The 20,903-nt window shown below is 38.5% G+C and overlaps 1 protein-coding gene across 4 annotated transcripts in view; it reads right to left on the bottom strand.

Annotated features, from left to right (window-relative positions):
- Window positions 1-1,366: 1,366 nt before the first annotated feature.
- The window catches only part of LOC127427634 (exportin-2-like), a 32,288-nt gene continuing 12,751 nt past the window's right edge, over window positions 1,367-20,903 (bottom strand). For all 4 annotated transcript variants that reach the window (XM_051675310.1, XM_051675311.1, XM_051675312.1 and 1 more), the window contains exons 6-25: window positions 20,163-20,253; window positions 19,951-20,058; window positions 19,777-19,869; window positions 16,568-16,735; window positions 16,195-16,324; window positions 15,983-16,048; window positions 15,686-15,888; window positions 12,487-12,571; window positions 12,317-12,378; window positions 12,072-12,208; window positions 11,800-11,903; window positions 8,177-8,274; window positions 7,724-7,874; window positions 7,310-7,518; window positions 6,851-6,948; window positions 6,654-6,739; window positions 6,419-6,500; window positions 5,963-6,109; window positions 4,174-4,405; window positions 1,367-2,099 (exon numbers count right to left, since the gene is read on the bottom strand). In XM_051675310.1, coding sequence (XP_051531270.1) covers window positions 2,010-2,099; window positions 4,174-4,405; window positions 5,963-6,109; window positions 6,419-6,500; window positions 6,654-6,739; window positions 6,851-6,948; window positions 7,310-7,518; window positions 7,724-7,874; window positions 8,177-8,274; window positions 11,800-11,903; window positions 12,072-12,208; window positions 12,317-12,378; window positions 12,487-12,571; window positions 15,686-15,888; window positions 15,983-16,048; window positions 16,195-16,324; window positions 16,568-16,735; window positions 19,777-19,869; window positions 19,951-20,058; window positions 20,163-20,253 — 2,440 coding nt within the window. In that variant the 3' untranslated portion in view covers window positions 1,367-2,009. The remainder of the gene's footprint in view (window positions 2,100-4,173; window positions 4,406-5,962; window positions 6,110-6,418; window positions 6,501-6,653; window positions 6,740-6,850; window positions 6,949-7,309; window positions 7,519-7,723; window positions 7,875-8,176; window positions 8,275-11,799; window positions 11,904-12,071; window positions 12,209-12,316; window positions 12,379-12,486; window positions 12,572-15,685; window positions 15,889-15,982; window positions 16,049-16,194; window positions 16,325-16,567; window positions 16,736-19,776; window positions 19,870-19,950; window positions 20,059-20,162; window positions 20,254-20,903) is intronic.

The following is a 20,903-nucleotide window of genomic DNA, read 5'->3' as shown; positions in this document are numbered from 1 at the left end:
TGAATGGCAAGCGTCATGTCTGGAGGAAACCAGGCACCGCTCATCACCTGGCCAATACCATCCCTACAGTGAAGCAAGGTGGTGGCAGCATCATGCTGTGGGGATGTTTTTCAGCGGCAGGAACTGGGAGACTAGTCAGGATCGAGGGAAAGATGAATGCAGCAATGTACAGAGACATCCTTGATGAAAACCTGCTCCAGAGCGCTCTGGACCTCAGACTGGGGCGAAGGTTAATCTTCCAACAGGACAACGACCGGAAGCACACAGCCAAGATAACAAAGGAGTGGCTCCGGGACAACTCTGTGAATGTCCTTGAGTGGCCCAGCCAGAGCCCAGACTTGAACCCGATTGAACATCTCTGGAGAGATCTGAAAATGGCTGTGCACCGACGCTCCCCATCCAACCTGATGGAGCTTGAGAGGTCCTGCAAAGAAGAATGGGAGAAACCTGCCCAAAAATAGGTGTGCCAAGCTTGTAGCATCATACTCGAAAAGAATTGAGGCTGTAATTGGTGCCAAAGGTGCTGCAACAAAGTATTGAGCAAAGGCTGTGAATACTTGTTATTTCTTTTCATTTTTTATTTTTAATAAATTTGCAAAGATTTCAAACAAACTAATTTCACATTGTCATTATGGGGTATTGTTTGTAGAATTTTGAGGAAAATATTGAATTTAATCCATTTTGGAATAAGGCTGTAACATAACAAAATGTGGAAAAACTGAAGCGCTGTGAATACTTTCCGGATGCACTATACATACACAGAATGGCAAAAGATCGGGCAGTTTATTAATTATTTTCTTTCCTTAAGTTATTTTGAGTTTACTTGCATGCAGATATATGAATTGTATCGTACTATATGTTTGGTTTGAATAATTTTGATTCGCCTTTGTGTCTTCTATAATCTCATTATTTGTGTTGTACTGCACCCAGAGCCACTGAGCTCAGCATGAGCCGCATGGCAAAAAAAGGCTCAATGCCGAAACTATACGCTCACTGCGTCTGGGACACTTCACCTCACGACTCACGCTTGCAGTGTGAAAGGTGTAATCCGTTAATATGGGTGCCGAAATGAAAACGTGCCGCTCACGGAGGATGTGTGAACCCGGCATTAAAGTTATCCAATAAATTCTTTGCAGGCTTGGGATTATAGCTAATCAAGGTAAAGCGTGTCTTCATATAGAGCATGTTAAGCATTCTTGCCTGGAATGCATACATATGTGAAATAAACTAGATTAGCTTTAGCATCTGACGTAGCACACAGCTGAGCACAATACATTGATTGTGGTCTCTGGCTTGCCACATGTGTAAGACTCCGAGCTTTGTTAATCAAGACATGTAAATCTTTACTAAGCAAAAACCCTGCATGTCAAACAAGTGCTTTATTTTATTAACAATTAGAGCAGCAAAAATACTAAGACAAAATTAAGTCTCTATCAGGTGGATTACAAATGCAACAAAGAAATTAAGTTTCACAGTAGAATCTCCAAAAACGACAAAAAATAAAAAATAAAAAATGAAAATCACAAACAGAAAATGCTTTTCGATTTCAGAGAGGTCACCAAATGTCTGCTGACTACCAAGTGCTTTTCTATGTTTGTAAAGGTTGACATGTCAAAATACTGCCAAATGTATTATTGGGTTAAACACCAAACTAAATGAGAATGTAATGCATGGACTACAAATAATACATAGGAAAAAGCCAACATCAATATGGCCCACCCAGCGATATGATCAGGCCTCTTTTACACAAGCATACATCTTGAATGGTCATTCCCTGCTTGACCTGCTGCTTCACAAGCAATCCATTAAAACAAAACAGTCCCTTAAAAATCCCTTCTTCACACAGCCATGTATCGCTGGGTGGTACATCTCCATGTGTGAATGTCATGTTGAATCCACTGGTTGTCTCTTTATTGGTTGAAACAGTTTGGGTATTCTGGGTGTCAGAGGTCCCAATTCTTGGCCTTGATAAACTCAATAGGCATGGAGAGGGATTTGGGGCATGTAGGCTACACCAGTTGTACAGTAGCGGCCTGGAGGTAACTCTGCAGAAACTGAAGAGCTTCAGCTGGCAGACTAGTGCTCAACATGGATGGCACCTGACACACAGGACATTCAGTTAATACAATATAGTCATAGTACATCAAAGCATAGGCTTTCTTACAGACTCCTTAAAAATTCTCCTCGACAAAACCATGTTGTATAATTCGCAACAACAATGCTCAATATAAGAAAACCAACTGTTTAAGTTTGCAAAGCATTAAAAAGATAAAAAAAAAAGATTTACATTTAAGAGCCATGACTACTATAAAGGCCCGTGTTATGATAGTATTTACAGTGCAATAGTAGTAATGCATTACCTGGTAGAGATTTTGCTATACTGTTTATACTGCAGTAAATATATTTGAAAAAAGCCATTTTTGCACTGACACCTGACTTATTTGTTATGAATAATCTTATTATCTGGACCATCATCCATCAACTTACAAATAAATAGGAAAAAAATAAATAAAAATAAAATAAAATTAGATTAAGTACCTTTCATTTGTAAAGTATTTGATTCACTGGGTTTCACAAAATAGGCATTACCACATGGTTACTAAAATACAGGCCTTTCCCACTACAGGAACTTAAGCTCATTTTAGGTACATTTACCTGGAACTAGTACTTTTCGTTGTTTTCGCACATGAGGAACTTTAGTTCCTTTTAGCATTAGACTTTTTTTTTTTTTTTTTGCTTTTAGTCGATGAGAAGAGTCTTGGTCGACCAAGTTTTGATTTGTCGGTTGGTCGCAAAACTCCACAGGAAGTGGCGAAGTCACGCAGTCATTGACGGACAGGCATGATCGTTTACACGGCTGGTCCATGCGGTAATTATGTCGGGCAGGAAATCCAAATTGTGGGATCATTTCGAGAGGGTAAAGGATGACCCCAAGAAGGTGACATGCAAATGTTCACCTATCATTCATTGACCTCAAACATGGCTTATCATTTGAAACATGCAAGTAGCCTAATGTTAGCCACTTAGCATGGCCGCTCGATCTAACGTTAGATAACCTAGATAAATATACACTATTAGGCTTATCTAAGTGTTCGTGGGGAAGCTAAATTAGTACCTCACTTACTGCATGTTTAACTTAATGTGCATTTCTCTCTATAAATTAACAAAATGTTCAGACAGTCTCCTTGCTGGTTTTCCCGAAACCTTCAGAATCATTACCACTTTTGCCAGTGTCGCTACGGCTCGCTTCGCGTGCGCTTGTAAAATGTATATTTTAAAGGCTCATTATTACAGTTTAGTATTTCTCTGTAATGTAGAACAGTGTTAGCAATGTTACTTATAACATTCTTTCTCAGCCCTGGATCTCAAACCATTTTCTGATGCCCCCCAAAAAATAAGTAATTAAATTAATATCATAAACGTGCGACAACTAGTCGACTAATGGCTTAAACTAACGACTACTAGTTGACTAGGAAAATCTTTGGTTGGGGCAGCCCTAAAAGACTGTAACCCGAATACACAGTTTGTGTAAAACAGCCCTAACAAAAGTGTAGCTCCGATCCTGTTGTCCTTCGTCAGTGTTGTTGGCTGTATCCGAAAACTGTAAAATGCTGCTTTGAGGCTGTATACAGAGGTGGGATGAAAATCAGGTGCTTTTTAAACTGTTCTGAGACCAGTTTCCTAAAGAGTTTAATTCATTCAAAAATGCTGTCGGTTAAGCCGTTAACTGATAAGGCAGCAAGTCAGCTTCTCACGTTTTCAAATGCAGCTGTTAATTTGTTTTTCTTGTTGTTGTTGTTGTTGTTGCTGCTGCTGCTGCTGCTATTGAATTGCGCATGAAAATAACATCAGAAGAAAAATGGTCAACACTATATGAAGTCACTACGGGGGTTCTTTTTGTGTGTGCGAATGCAAGAGGGAAAATTCTCATTGGGTTTGCTGTTCCCCTTAAGAGTTGTCATCTAGAAATCTACTAAGGGAAAAGTACAGAGACTGCATGTGGGAGAGGGGCTTCATTGACCAAACATCCAGCAAAAATGTATACTGTTATTATCATCATGTAAAAATACCACCATATAAGATTTGTCACATCACTATAAATTAGTATATTTAAACTGTGAGCGCCACTAAACCTTGTATTTGTAGGTCATCTTATGAGTGCTGGATACTCACCCTTCCAGGACAGGCAGTGGAGAGTTTGTGTAAGGACTGAGCAAGGAGGATTTTGGGATTCCTGACAGCTTCTCCGATAGGGTCATGCTCTTTCTTGCCAGCGAAAGCGAGCTGGGAGAAAGCGGTCTGGTATCCTGGAGTGTCCTCTATGTCTATGAAATGCTCATCATCTGGGATGCTGTCGTCCTCTGGTAACTCAAACAGACCAATTAGGGCCTGTAGCAATGGAGTCCTTAAGGGAAAAAATACACCATGTCTCAAGTCTATTACATAACCACATGTATAGTTTTTTTATATAAGCCAAAAGGGTTGTCTAAATGTCTCGATGACAATAACAATAGTTCAACACTTCTGCTATATCCTGTCATATAAACAGACAGTTTTTCAACTGCTTTTGTTAAATAAAAGGTTTAAAAAAAAAAAAAAGCCACAGTTGTGCTTTAAAGGTGTACTAAGTTTTTAAATAAAGGTTTACACAAAGTATAATGAATAAACATGAATATTATTTATTTTTTTAGAAATGTGTTGAAAATGAAGTACATTCACAATAGATGCAGACTCCAGTCATATCCGAAAACCAATTAAAGTGGTTTAAATTTATTTTCTCCCCAATTTGGAATGCCCAATTCCCAACGCGATCTAAGTCCTCGTAGTGGCGTAGTGACTCGCCTCAATCCGGGTGGTGGAGGACGAATCTCAGTTGCCTTCTCGCCTAAGACAGTCAATCTTCGCATCTTATCACGTGGCTTGTTGAGCGCGTTACCGCGGAGACATAGCGCGTGTGGAGGCTTCACGCTATTCTCCGTGGCATCCACGCACAACTCACCACGCGCCCCACCGAGAGACAGAACCACATTATAGCGACCACGAAGAGTTACCCCATGTGACTCTACCCTCCCTAGCAACCGGGCCAATTTGGTTGCTTAGGAGACCTGGCTGGAGTCACAAAGCAGATTAATTTTGAAATGGAGTGGGTTTAGTATTTCTCTGTAATGTAGAACAGTGTTAGCAATGTTACATATAACATTCCTTCTCAGCCCTGGAACTCAAACCATTTTCTGATGCCCCCCAAGAAATATATAAGTAATTAAATGAATATCATAAATGTGCGACAACTAGTCGACTAATGGCTTAAACTAACGACTACTAGTTGACTAGGAAAATCTTCGGTCGGGGGCAGCCCTAAAAGACTGTAACCTGAATACACAGTTTGTGTAAAACAGCCCTAACAAAAGTGTAGCTCCGATCCTGTTGTCCTTCGTCAGTGTTGTTGGCTGTCTCCGAAAACTGTAAAATGCTGCTTTGAGGAGTTACCCCATGTGACTCTACCCTCCCTAGTAACCGGGCCAATTTGGTTGCTTAGGAGACCTGGCTGGAGTCACAAAGCGGTTTAATTTTGACATGGAGTGGGTCGCCCCCTCATGGACATTGCCATGTTGACAGCACATGACAACTTGTGTCATGCAATTGACCAAGTTACTACCACTAATAATGACAATAATAATAACATATTTATATATCGCTTTCAGCCAAGTCTCAAACATGACATACCACTACCACTACTAGGACCGATGGGACGAGCAAGAGCCAGCTAAAATCTTACTTAGTGTACCTTTAACCCAAGAGGACACAAATGAAAGTGGACCTTCTAAAATAGACAGACATTCACATGAATTAAGTACTCTGTATACAAGAACACAAATATATATGGTGGTAAAAATATCCAGACAAACATTAAAAGCTGTTGTTACTGTACAGGTGATATAATAAAGCTTGAGGTGTTTTATACCAGAGTTTGGTGTACTCTGTGTCCATCATGGCAGGGCACTCAGTAAGGATCTTTGTTATGCCCACAGCACAGATCTTCTTCTCCACCTGCCCAGATACTTTCTGCACCTCAAGAATCATTATCTTTTCCACAACCATGCCAAACATCCTGAGAAAAGACAGAAAACAACAACAAAAAAAACGCTTACCAAAATCTTAAGTAACTGTCCCGAACGCATGCACTTTTTGGGAAGTTGCTTTGGTGCAAGCTTCTGTTAGGAATAAAACGTTCAGTATATACAGTATATCTCATAAAATCAGTATTATTGTACTGGCTGTGGTATCATTTGATGTCATGTCATAAAAATCATCAGATTTGCAAATTATGGAATGGTTATCATTGAAATAATAATAATAAAAAAAATACTCAAAAGAGAGATTCTGAATAAATTTGTAGGAAAATGGGAAAACAACTTGCTTTGGCTGGATGTCGTCAAAGACTTCCTGCAGTGCAATGGCACCATATTTTACACAATAAAGGTTGATAAAGACAAGGAAACCTGTGAAGAGAAAAACAAATTGTTTAAATAAGGTCTAATAAAATTACAAATTGTTTCAGTAATGGGAACCATTTGTAATTTTATTAGTGTTCACATGACTCATTTAAACAAGGGGTAAGAGGTAAAATGCATGGCCATAAATAAATTCCTCACTCTTAACAAACTTTGTCGTTTTGGAGCTCTGGAGCCTCTGGAAGAGCAGAATGAAAATCTGTTTCCTGTACTGAGTGATGGACTCTCTGCAAAAATGCACACACCAAGAAAAAAAAAAGTTGTAGAACAAACAAAGCTGTTTACTCGAGTACTATCTCTCTCAAAAAAACAAACAAACATAAAACCACATCTCTTACGGAGGCATGTGTTCAACTATACTGTTGAGCAAATAGAAGCCTTGGTGATCATTTGCCTTAGATGCGATGAGTTTCTGGAACACACCAAGAAGACCAGGCTACAAAGAAAAGGAAAGACAAAAACAAAACAGAGGTTTGGTCCTTTGCCCACACGGGTGAGGGCTGCTTTGTCACTACATCTTATGTGTGTTTATACAGAAATCGTAATGAAAAATATAAACTTTCTCCGACACATGAAAATATCTTGCTAAAAATTGCTTTTCATCATATAGTATTTGTAGTAGGAAATACTGGTGAGGCTAATAAAAATTAACTACTATGCTGGCCGCAGGGAAAATTAAATAGATTATAATAATACTAAACAAAAACAGTGTTGAGCCCTGCTGTCATGCTTCCAACAAACACCTTGCATTCAGAAAAAAAAATAGTTATCTAGAGCCCATGCTAAAAGTTACTCACAATTTTGTCAGCAGCTGTGCTGGCAATGGTGGAGGCCCCTTTCTCCAGGTAGGCTTGCAGCAGGCGGACTAGAGGGGGGATGTTTCCAGTGCGCTCCCACAGCACAGGCTGCAGGAGGTGAGGAAACAGGGCCATGTAGGAGGAGGGGATGGAGCTGGAGTGGATCTCCAGCAGCAGAGACATCACCTGAAAGACATACGGCACAAATTCTGCAGGGCAAGAGGAGAGAGAAACAGTGTCTTTAGAAGCAGAGCTGATAATGTTCTGATGAGTTTCTTTAATAACCATAGCAAAAATAGAAAAATTGAGAGGTTACGGGCAGAAAACTAAAAATTTATATGGTTCACAATTAAAAAAAAAAATATATATATATATAATTCATTACATTAACAGCATATTAAAAATGTAACGCACCCTGCACGTCATTTTGCAGGATCTCCGTAAACACAGGAAACAGGCTTGCTTCGAAGCTGCCCACAGTGTCTGAATTTGCCTTGCAGGTGATCCTGATGGACAGGCACAGCGACTCAAACAGGTAATGGTTGAAATGTGGCTTACTGGGATTCTGTAGAGGAAAAAAAACAAACACACACATAAAATGGCAGTGTGGATGATTTGACGGAGCTTGAAATTTCAACCTGTTTTACATAGTGTTCGTACAACGCTTCTTCTGTAAGATGTTCCATCCTGCCTTTAGGATCAAGTCCTGCTTGGGAAATGTCCCCTTTAATGGATGGATATTTCTGTGTGTCCTGCCAGTGCATCCAATGCCATGGACTGAGACAAGGATCACATGACTGACACTGCCCTTAGGGCTTACAGGAAGTACAAGACTCTTTTAAAAGACTGTAGATGTGATTGCCTCACCTTGCTGACAAGGAGGAGCTTGTGAGTGAGTTGACCAATGAGAGTGGGGATGTAGGGCACAATGGCTTCCTGCAGGAGCGAAAAGCTCCTCATGATGGCTGGAAAGAAAGACAGAAAATGTCAAGAACAAGGTTAAAGGGATAGTTCACCCCAAACTGAAAATTCTCTTATCATTTACTCACCCTCATGCAATCTCAGATGTGGATTTCTTTCTTCTGCTGAACATGAATGAAGATTTTTCTAAGAACATCTCCACTCTTAAGGTCCATACAATGCAAGTAAATTGTGGCCAGAACTTTGAAGCTCAAAAAAGGAAACATAAAAGTAATCCATATGACTCCAGAGGTTTATGCCATAATCCATCCATCAGAAGCAATATGTTAGGTGTGGGTGAGAAACAGATCAATATTTTACTATAAATCTGTTTTTGGTTATTCACATTCTTCATGCATATCACCACCTACTGGGCAGGGAGGAGAATTTATAGTAAAAAAAGGACTTAAATATTGATTCTTTTCTCACCAAACACCTATCATACTGGTTTACTTTTCTGCTAACTTCACATGCTTTTTGGACCTTCAAAATTCTGGCCACCATTCAATTACATTAAAGGAACCTACAGAGCAGAGATATTCTTCTAAAAATCTTCGTTTGTGTTCTGCAGAAGAAAGTCATACACATCTGGAATGGCATGAGGGTGAGTAAATGAGAGAATTTTCATTTTTGGGTGAATTATCCCCTTAATGTGTGCAACGGACTACTAGCATAACTGCTTACTGTGCAGTATACACTAAATACAACCTACTAATAATATGTGAAACAGTACGCAATCTGTAACAAACATTTCAAAATAGCACGATGCTACATTGTTGTCACATGACCTCATTACGTAGTATACATTTTGTGAGTGGTGTCCAGTTATCTCAGAAATAAAAATGATTATTTTGCATTTTATTCCAATTTTGTGGTTAAAGGTCTTTACTTCTGGCAGCCCAGTGAAATAATGGGTTGACAATATTGTTAATAATCATGACTGGTATTACTGGCATTGTGGAATACAGTATCCCATGTAGTTGCTCTGTGGATACTGCTTATTATGGCAAATGTAGATTATTTGGTTATTCTATGCATGAAGAAAATTCATATACTTTGCACAGTATACACACTATAAACTGCTGTAATACTAAGAGCAGTGCTAGTCTGCTATTGCGGACAATCAGTCCCACCAGGATTTCGCAGCACCTTTTCCTGAATTTGACAGCCCAAAATGACTGAATTTGCGGAGGCTTTTCTAAAATTTTGCGGCATTTTTTGGTTTGTTTTGCAGTGAAAACTGACAAATCATCACTATATACCCCTGTAACTGTGTTAATTACACTAAATGCAACTATATGTAAATATTTTAGTGCACAACAACTGAATATGCAATTAGCAATAAAAAATAATTACACACAAAAATACCATACATTTAGGTGAAATCTGTGGGTATTGAAGACCCTTAATTATTTTTGTATTAAAATGTTCTTCCTCAGACAACGCAATACAAGTTCTCTAAGGTTAATACAGACATTAAATAAATCTGTAAACTAAAAACACATGAGGATTCAATCATTTAGGCCTGTTGCAATTATTACATTGTCTGATATTGAAATCATATGGCCATTCCACAAATGTTTCTATAAAATATGTTAGATATACGAAAATGGCCATTTTTGTCATATTTTGAAATATACTGTATGTTGCATATATGTATATCTATTTTCTACTGATGTATTTATATCAGTAAAAAAAAACATTTATGAATATTTATTTTCAGCATACAAGTGTTTAGCATATATTGCCATTTTCAAATTCTTAGCCTACTGTTTTAAGCAATTATAATTCTAATCACATTTTACAACACAACTAATGGGGATTTTAAGTGAATGTTAGGGTTTCTGTGTATAAATGCGGGTTTTGTGTCTCATTTGCAGCACTCAGGGTGAAGATTAAACACTAGCTGTGATGTTTGTGTGCTGTCTGTGGTCCCGCTAAAGTTTAGACAAGGATTTTGATAGTGAACGCAAAACGTGGCATAGACAAGGTGGAGATGCTTAAACTGTTACTATGGAGATGATACAATGGCAGCTGTGCATTTGGATATGTTGCGACTGCTTCAAGCTTTGAGCATTTGTTTTACCACTGTCAAACAAAGAAAAGCGATGGGATTCCCTCAAATTTAAGTTTTTCTGCGGAAAATTTGCAGAAATTATCAAACATTTCAAGCTACCGCAAATAATGCGGAGACTGCAGGCATGTGATCAGCTAAGCACAAAAAAGCAGGAAAATGTACAGAGCAAAGTGAGGGGCAGCGAAGACAATTAATGTGAAAATGCCAATGAATAAACATTTTATATTACATATGTGCTGACCCCTCTTCATTGTGTGGCTAGTATTATTTCTGGATTGTGCATTTAAATTCAGTTTTTACAGAGAGTGGGCCCAAAAACTCATGTCCATTTTTATTACATCTGTAATCCAAGCCTAGACTGAACATTTTCAAATATCTGCACTGTATCTGCAGGGTTTTATGATTATACAGATGAACAGTTTGATATAGGTCAGAGATTATTTAGCAGAGATGGGCCACTTCTATTAAAATAATTGGGAGAAATTGGAACGCTCAACCAAGGAGCTGAGTGCCCAACGGTCAATGGATGTAGAAAGGAATGTTTCCTTTTGGATACAGACATCACCTATCAATCAACTCTAGAATGCGCATGAGCATTAGCTATACAAGCCGGGAAAATTTTGCTTTTTAGCGTAATATGAGGTAAAGAATCACAATTTATGATTCCAGTATTGTCAGATTTTATTGTTGATTTAAAATGTTCTTTAATCGTAATCTTGACCAACCATTTTTGGTCTTTCTCCATTCAAGTAGATAGGAGCTGTACTGGCATGACTGGAAATAGCCTCCCAAGAGTGTTCCAAAGATGGCCGACAGTGGACTGATTTGCTAGAAAGACTTTGATATATGTGAAGATAAATTTCACGATTTCACTGCAAATATCACGTCAGTAACGCTGGAATTGCAGCTAGCGATTTTTTACCAGTCAGCAACTGAGGCAACGGTTCAAACCTGTTTTATATCCAACTATTTTATTTCTCTTGATGAATTAAAATACTTGTCTTACTTGAAGTCCTGATGGCGAAAATCAGGAGCCTCCATCTCACGTGCTCTCAACAAAGTGCGTGCGTGATGCAGAAGCAGCTGTGAAGTTTGTGAGTGAAGTTGTTCCGAGTGAAGGTTGAATGACACTTGTTTGGGTGAAAAATGCTTATCGAGAATGCACCAGACAGGACATTGTCCCCCCTCCTTTTAATTTTTTTTAACAGATTTACACAATTCATGCGGGTCACATTTTTAGGTCGGAGAAAACGGAATTCCAGATTAATCTGGATTAATCATATCCCAGAGATTGGTTGAATTTGCAAGAATTCTTGCGATCACAAGATTGCAAAATCCTGGAGGGACTGGACAATGTACATATTTAAGTAAAAAGATATGCAAAATTGTAACAAAATAAAAAGCCGATGTAAATCTGTAAAAGAGGTGAATGTGAACAGAAAGAACAGAGCACCTTTCATGATGTACTCATTCTCAGATGAGCCAGGGATTGCTAGAGCCTTGAAAAGATTGTTGAGTAATAGTTCTGTGAACGGCGCAATTTCGGCAGCTGAGATGCTACAAAACAAATTAGTTTTCAAAAAGAAAGATCAAATTCAGAGTATGGAGATGAGATTTTTAGCTGCTTCTAAGATTTCTTAACTTTTTTACAAAAGTGCTTATCTAGTAAACACCATGGCAGCGGTTTAGTTATTTAGACGGTCTAATTTTCAGAGAGGATCTCACAGGGTTGAGTTGCTGGCTCCTCTCATAGTGAAGAGTCTCTCCAGGGCATGGGCTGCATAGGTGTGCTGAACCGTGCTCTCTGCCTGCAGGTGGGACACCAGCAGAGGAACTGCCTCCAAAATCTGCTCCTTAGGGAGCTGGAGGACAAGACACAAGTCATATCACTTACAGTTGAGTAAATAAAGTTACATTGTACAATTTGACCAATTATGTTGTCACATTGTAAAAGAAGAGAAACTGCCAACCTGACTTCTGAAGGTCATAACGTACTTAATAGCATCTGCTTTCAACACTGGGAATTCATTCACTGAGGGACAAAAGAAAAAAACAGCTGTCAATTTGACTGTAACAGTTAAAATGCAGTTCCAGTAAAACATTACAGTTTAAATCAAGACTAATCAAGAAAAGCGTTTACCATTGGGAGATTTCAGGTCTACTAGAATATGATTCACAAAAAATTCTGATAGATTCACCAACTCATTGGCTTGTGTTATTCCATGCTGTAAAATAAAAGCACAAGTTCTCAGATTGGACTTCAGATCTAAAACATTCAACTAAATTTTGTATATATATATATATATATATATATATATATATATATATATTTTGAATGTGCCATGTAAACAGCATTTTTTAAATACAGTAATTCAAAATATCTAGCATTTCCTATAAAAATATTCAAATTAAAGCTGATGTAACTGTAAAAATACTTTTTTCTATCCCAGCTTAATATGCAGAGACAACTATAAGCCATTCAAAGGTTAATTTTCCTCAAAAACTAAGCACTGTCAGGGCTCTACGCTTAAATGTTTTTTTTGCACAGTCAAATATTTAGGAGCACAGTTGTAGTCCAGTTGTTTTTTTTTTTTGAGATGGTAACATTAATGTGCCACAATATAACATGCAAAAAAAGGCATGAAAAATGAGCTCCTCAATTACAACAAAATTCAGGAACATAGTGCGAGTCATGACAAAGGAGTTTAAATTATTATAAACCAAATGTAATATTTTCAGTTCATTTGACAGGCTGCAAAAAAACAACAGCAGCTCATGTAAACCCATTTCACCTTGTGGACATAAATATACAAAAACACAATGTTCATTATTTGAAGTGTGGTCCTCTTAAATGTATTTACAAACTCTAAATTGACATCTGCACTGCTGAACACAATTAATGTTCCTGGCACACAATGTACAACAATCAGATGCTGCATATTTCAGCTGGCCAGGCTTTGTAAACTTTTAAAATAAAATGTGATGCTTTTCATTTCATTCAAGCTGACTAAAACGTCTCACAACATTTTTCGTGCTTGCTCGGTTGAATGAAGGGATGAAAAACAGCCAATCGCAGTATGAAATGCAACTACTGCGCAGTGTAGATGCATTTGGGAGTTGTAATTTTCATTCCGATTGTACTATACAACACTTCATGAGCTTCAATCTAGGGTCGGAAATCTTCGAATCATTCATTCGATTTCAAAACGATTCCTGATACATCAAAATTCTTTTCTTATTGATTATTCTGCTGTGCAAAGGCAAAACACAGTAACTTCACACTAAGTTCTTACACTAAGTTGCCCTGTGACAGACAGGTCTCACTCAACTATTAGCAGATTTTGAGAAAATTGCAGTAACTACAAAATCCACACTCAAATCATGTAACAATTTTATTGGTGTACTGTGCAGCCTTGACACTTTTCCACTGCACGTTATGGTTTGACTCGACTCGGCTTGCTTTACTTTTCTGAGCTTGCTTTTCCACTGCAGTTTATTGCAGCCTCAACGTGGGTGGGATTATAGGCTGATCGTCATGGTTGCGCCACCTCTTCGTGTCACCCCATCCAGCTCTCGTTGGATCCTCTCCTTGGCTACTAATGAGAGGAACGTCTGCACCTCGTTTATTGACCACGGCGTGGTTTTGCGCACAGCCATTTCTTTTTACAATTCGAAATTCGCGTGAACAAATGATACTGCTATCGCTGTTGCTAACTTTAAAACTAGTGGGTTGATGTCCCGTGTCGCAACCCCAGTGACGCTGGTAGTGACGATTCTCTCTGACCAATCAGTGATCTGCAGGGTTTTGATGTCACATTTAGTATCGGCTCGGCTCGCTTGGAACCTCAACCGAGGTGGTACTAAAAAAAGTACCAGGTACTATCCACAGTGGAAAACCCCCAAAAAGCGAGCAGAGTCAAGCCATACCATGCAGTGGAAAAGCCCCATTAGTAAGGCAGTATTGTCATCATAAAAAGTGATAAACACTGACCTCTTTATACAAGAAATTAAATATTGGTTTTCGAAACACAATACTATTAAATTAAATAATTCAACTGATTATGTTATATAATTTAAATGTTTAAAGCATTGTTAATCATTTTTAGGCCTTTTGATTTTTTATTTTAACTATAACTACAGGTTGGTTCTCCAGGTTGATTACATGAGATTTCTGCTTCTGTGAGAGTGCAGACATCAGCTTTTCCTTTCCTCACCACAGGTTATAAAGCGAGACAAATAGCTGGATTATTATTTTAAAAATCTATCAAGCATCTCGTATGCGCTGTAGAAGTCTCACCCGCTTAACATTTATCTAAAGAGCCGTCAGGTGTGCGCACTCTTCCCGACGAGTGAGAGATCGGCAATGTGCAAAAGCAAATGAAAGAGTGCAAGAGGAGTGAAAGACATTGGGAAGCAGCAAATAAAAAATTAGAAAATAAAAACTTCACCCACGTCTCCCGAACCACTCTCTCATCATTATTTTCAAGTGTTTTTATATCCTGTGCTGTGCAAATTAATACAATAACAGGTGCGAGTTCATATTTCTTGTTCTTTGTTGAAATGTAGTCACGAAATCAACTCTTCTGTTGCCATGTGCATGAATTAATTTCGGGACCGTAGTTTCATTAGGAGACGAATGGTGTGTGGTTGATACATCCACTCTGCGATCAGTTTTGTAGGATGCGCTTGGCTTTAGGATATGCACGTTTCTAACATCTGTCTCTGGCACGCGCACAAGCGCCACTGTGCTGCCGCGTTCTCAGAATTGATCCTGAATCACTGGAGAAAGAATCGAGATGAATGGAGAATTGTTTTTTCTACCACCCCTACTTCAATCGGGTCACTCGCACTGGTGCACCTAAATATTTTTTCAGTCGCAGTCATTTTCAGTCGCAAATGCGACAATTATCAATTAAATCGTTAATCATCAATTAAATTAACGTAATGAATAGATGTAAACTTTTTAATAGTTAATAGAAACTCCCTTATAGTAGGTGTGGAAAAAAGAACTGCTAAAATAACTGATTCAGAGTCAGTGTTATGCAAAGTTGCATAGAGAGTGTCATGGTTACACCGCTATAGCACATGAAAAATACTGGTGGGACAATTTGTCTTATTAACAATATCTTACTTTAAACATGTTATTTAAAATACGGCAAAAGAATCAGATTATTGCAGTCTAAGTAAATGTAGATGAGTTAGATTTTTCTTAGTAATTGCTTTTCTACCAAAGCCACTTTTGAGAACTTTCTTTTTATGCAATTGATATAATTTACATAAATTATCATTCTACTCACTACGATGCCCACAAACAAGATATCATCTAGTTGCCATTTCACCTTTTGTGTCTGAGCTTTAGAGGCCAGTGATGTCACCAGGTAGATAGCAGCATCTTTATGTTTCCAGTTCACCCCTGGGTTCTTAGCATACTCCGTCAGCATGGAATTCACATAGCCAGAGAAGATACCCGTCACCGGGCCCTCGAAAAACTTACAGAGGCCTCGCACCAGATCACAGGCTGCTCGCCGCCTCGTGTCAATGTCTGTGAGTGCAGGAGACAGCATCGAGTATGTACATCATGTTCAGGTGCATGGATTTCATGATCAAAATAAAAAATAAATAAAAAAACCCCACACCTGATCCTTCAAGGTCTCTGATGATGTACTCTTCTGAGTTATCTTCAAAAGCCTCCTCATCTGCACCTGATCAGACACAAGTGTCACTTTACAACACTTGAAGTTCCCCACACATTAATTACCCCATTTTATTTGCAAGTGAGCTATTGTCTTGGCTCCTATGTAACTGCTGAAATCTAAGACTTGACATGATAAAATAAATTGTCACATACTTCTGAACTCCATGTTGGGGACGATGACCTTCTCACAGATGCTGGTGAGAACAATCTGGTCTTCAAAGAGATGTTTATAGTGCGGCCGCTCACACACTGATGCCAAAAACTGGATAGCATTGCTCACAAGCTACAAAAAGATTTTTTATTTTTATTAGAAACATTCTCAGAGAAAAATAACAGTCTGAAAACTAAAATGATCTAGTTGGCTTTTTTGCCAAAATTGCTTTGAAAGATGTGTGCTCGTTACTTTCATCTATCCATAACTATATTAGCCACACATTGGACACTTTTTTTTTTTTTTTTTTTTTTATAGCCTGTGGTCATACCCAACTTACAGTAAAACAGCATATATTATATGCATTTTACTGACCAAGTCATATTTGACCTCTTGACCAGTTGTGACCAGCAAGTTCCAGATTGCTGTGACAAAGCGAGGCAGGTAGGGCTGGAACTCTTCATCGTATTTTTGAGCATAAAGTGCTGCGTTATCACAAATTTGAGATTTCAACAACTCTAACAGACCAGCCTCCTCCTCATCCTACAGCAGAATCAGAGACATGGAAAAAAGAATCAGCTGTTAGTATTCAATGAAGAGCAGATAACCATGGCTTTAAGAACCAAATCTCATTATTTCAAATTGCCCTAAACTTAAAATTTGCTACCATATTTAACCAGAAATAAAGGTGCACCTGGTAAAAATCATGTTGTTTAGAGAAAATAAATCTGGAAAACACCACACCAGATAAGCCGTACTGATAGTCTGACAGAGGTTGCATGTGGCAGGCATTAGGACCCAGGTATAGCTAACAGGTCAAATCGCGCAGTCATGATTATCTCAAGTTATCTCATTGTATCATGTTGTATTTGGACTTGTGTTAAGAGTATCTGCTTTAAGTAATCGTGTGCAACTATTTTTCATATTCTATTTTATGAAAAAAAAAAAAAGCTTTTACTCAATATTTAGTCTGACTGAAACAATAAGCTTGTTGCATTCTATTAATTAAATGCTGATGACTGTCAATCAAGGACATTTCTGAAATGTACAACCCTATTTGCTATGCACTAACTGTCTGATTCACTAACTGAATGTTTTTACTACAGACGTGATGACAGTCGTCTTGGAGTAATCCCTATTAAATAATATCCTTAATATTTAAACTGGTTGCATAAAACAGTGTGTATAGGTAAAATACTCTTAACAGGCAACTACCATCTCCATGACTGATACACACACACACACACACACACACACACAGCATTCAGACCCCTTAATTTTTATTTATTTATTTATTTTTTACACATTTTATGTTGCAGCTTTATGCTAAAATGCTTTTTTTTCCCCACATCAATCTACACTCCATACCCCATAATGACAAAGTAAAAAACAGATTTTTGATAACTTAGCAAATGTATTAAAAAGAAAAAACTGAAATTTCACACTGACATAAGTATTCAGACCCTTTGCTATGACACTTGAAATTTAGCTCTGGTGCATCCCATTTCTCTGGATCATCTTTGAGATGTTTCTACACTTTGTTTGGAGTCCACCTGTGGCAAATTCAATTGATTGGACATGATTTGGAAAGGCATGCATCCATCTATAAAAGGTCTCACAGCTAAAAATGCATATCAGAGCAAAAACCAAGCCATGAGGTCAAAGGAACTGCCTGCAGAGCTCAGAGACAGAATTGTGTCTTGGCACAGATCTGGGTAGGCTACAACATTTTTTTGGCTGCATTGAAGGTTCCCAAGAGCACAGTGGCCTCCATAATTCTTAAATGGAAGTTTGGAACAAACAGAGCTTAATTTGATTGCAGAGACCACTGGCGCCAATGGCTTCTACGATCTACTTAAGCTTACAATGCTTTTGGGAAACGCAGCCCTGGACTCTTCCTAGAGCTGGCCACCCAGCCAAACTGAGCAATCTGGGGAGAAGGGCCTTGGTAAGAGATGTGACCAAGAACCCGATGGTCTCTCTGGTTGAGCTCCAGAGATCATGTGTGGAGATGGGAGAAATTTGCAGAAGGACAACAATCACTGCAACACTCCACAGATCTGGGTTTTATGGCAGAATGGCCAGATGGAAACCTCTATTCAGTGGAATTTGCAAAAAAGCACCTAAAGGACTCTCAGACTGTGAGAAACAAGATTCTCTGGTCTGATGTAATGAAGATTGAACTGTTTGGCCTCAATTCCAAGCATCATGTCTGTAGGGGGGTGATCACCTGCGCAATACCATCCCAAAGGTGAAGCATAGTGGTGGTAGCATCATGCTGTGGGGGTGTTTTTCAGCGGCAGGGACTGGGGGACTGGTCAGGGTTGAAGGAAAGCAGAACACAGCAAAATGCAAAGATATTCTTAATGAAAACCTGGTCCAGAGCACTCAGGATGTCTGGGCCGAAGGTTAACCTTCCAGCAGGACAATGACCCCAAGCACACAGCAAAGACAATGCAAGAGTGGTATAGGGACAACTCTGTGAATGTCCTTGAGTGGCCCAGCCAGAGCCCGGACTTGAACCCAATCGAACATCTCTGGAGAGACCTGAAAATGGCTGTCCACCAACAGTCCCAATCCAATCTGACAGAGCTTGAGAGGATCTGCAGAGAAAAATGGCCACCAAATCCAGGTGTGCAAAGCTTGTCACATCATATCCAAAAAGAACTGAGGCTGTAATCGCTGCCAAAGGTGCTTCAACCAAGTACTGAGTGAAGGGTCTGAAAACTTATTTCAGTTCTTTTTAATAAATTTGCAAAGATATGAAAAATGTATTTTTCTTTTCTTTCTGCCACTCACTGGATGTTTTTGGCACCATTCTGAGTAAATTCTAGAGACTGTTGTGCGTGAAAATCCCAGGAGATCAGCAGTTACAGAAATACTCAACCCAGCCCATCTGGCACCAACAATCATGCCACGGTCCAAATCACTGAGATAAATTTTTTCCACCATTCTGATGGTTGATGTGAACATTAAGTAAGGCTCCTGACCCATATCTGCATGATTTTATGCACTGCAGCCACACAACTGGCTGATTAGATAATCGCATGGATATTTGCTGGTGCCAGACAGGCTGGTTTGAGTAATTCTGTAACTGCTGATCTCCTTGGATTTTCACACACAACAGTCTCTAGAATTTACTCAGAATGGTGCCAAAAACAAAAAACATCCAGTGTGGGGCAGTTCTGTGGATGGAAATGCCTTGTTGATGAAAGAGGTCAACAGAGAATGGCCAGACTGGTTCAAACTGACAAAGTCTACGGTAACTTAGATAACCGCTCTGTACAATTGTGGCGAGAAGAATGGGTTGGCGCCATTTTGGCGGCACGAGGGGGACCTACACAATATTAGGCAGGTGGTTTTAATGTTGTGGCTGATCAGTGTAATTTATATTTTTATATATATATATATATATTATATATATATATATATATATATATATATATATATATATATATATATATATATATATATATATATATATATAACCTTACATTTCTGGGAAAAATTTTACTGAACCAAGATCTCCATCTGAAAGTTTTCATATTATTGGTGGGGAACTGTTTCTTTGAACATAAACTTACATCTGTTTGTAACAGTTTGTTATCCAAGGTCAGTAAGTTATGAAAATGTGTCATCCAAGTTTCCATGTTATCCTCAAAGAACTCTGGCAGATCCTGGAAGATCAGAAAGATTAATTACAAAAAAGTAAAGACAAGACATATGAAGGTGACAGCTGTGGCATGAAAACACTCTACCTGAAAGTTAAGGCTGTAGAAGAGTTTTGAAATGAGTGTTAGTGAAGAGAAGAGCACTTTCAGGGCATTGACATCTGTTGCGTGAGCTTGACATAGATCAATTGTAGCCTACAAGTTAAACAAACAAGGCATTTGAATTTCAAGCTCAATTTACAAGTTAATGGTAATAATCATTTATCTTTCAATGATGAAATAATGCTCAGTGACTTTACCTTGAAAAGTTCAGTAAGAGGCTGTGCAAAAGTGTCCAGTACCAGTTTGATCTCAGTCCACAGCTCATTTGACTTGAACTCATGACGATATCTGAAGGAGAAATCTCAGATATAAGCCTTTATTTATAGGATACTAGAAAAAGACAGAAAAGCGGGAGAGAGAAAAGGGGGAACGGGATAAAGATACGACACAGGCAGAAATCAAACCCAGGTCTCCATGAGCTCTTACACATGTCAGAAGCAAGTGTGCTACCTTCTGTATCACAGCTCAGACATCAAAATATTCTTAAAGGGATAGTTAACCCAAAAATGAGAATTCTCTCATTTAGCTACCCTCATGCCATCCCAGATGTGCATGACTTTCTTTTATCTGCTGAACTCAAATGAAGATTCAGCTGTTGGTCCATACAATGCATGTGAATGGGTACCAAAATGTTGAAGCTCCAAAAATCACATAAATCAACATAAAAGTAATCCATAAGACTCCAGTTGTTAAATCAATGTCTTCAGAAGTGATATGAAAGGTGTGGGTGAGAAACCGATCAATATTTAAATCCATTTTTACTATAAATTCTCCTCCCTGCTCAGTCAAGCTCCACTTCAACGTTCTTCTTCTTGTGTTTTTGGTGATTCACATTCTTCATGTATAATCGCCCCCTACTGGGCAGAAAGGAGAGTTTATAGTACAAAAGGACTGAAATATTGATCTGTTTTTCACCCACACCTATCATATCATTTCTG

Source organism: Myxocyprinus asiaticus, chromosome 37 (genome assembly GCF_019703515.2).
Source record: "Myxocyprinus asiaticus isolate MX2 ecotype Aquarium Trade chromosome 37, UBuf_Myxa_2, whole genome shotgun sequence".
In the NCBI taxonomy this organism is placed as follows: domain Eukaryota; kingdom Metazoa; phylum Chordata; class Actinopteri; order Cypriniformes; family Catostomidae; genus Myxocyprinus; species Myxocyprinus asiaticus.
This window is presented reverse-complemented; position numbering and strand designations above follow the sequence as displayed.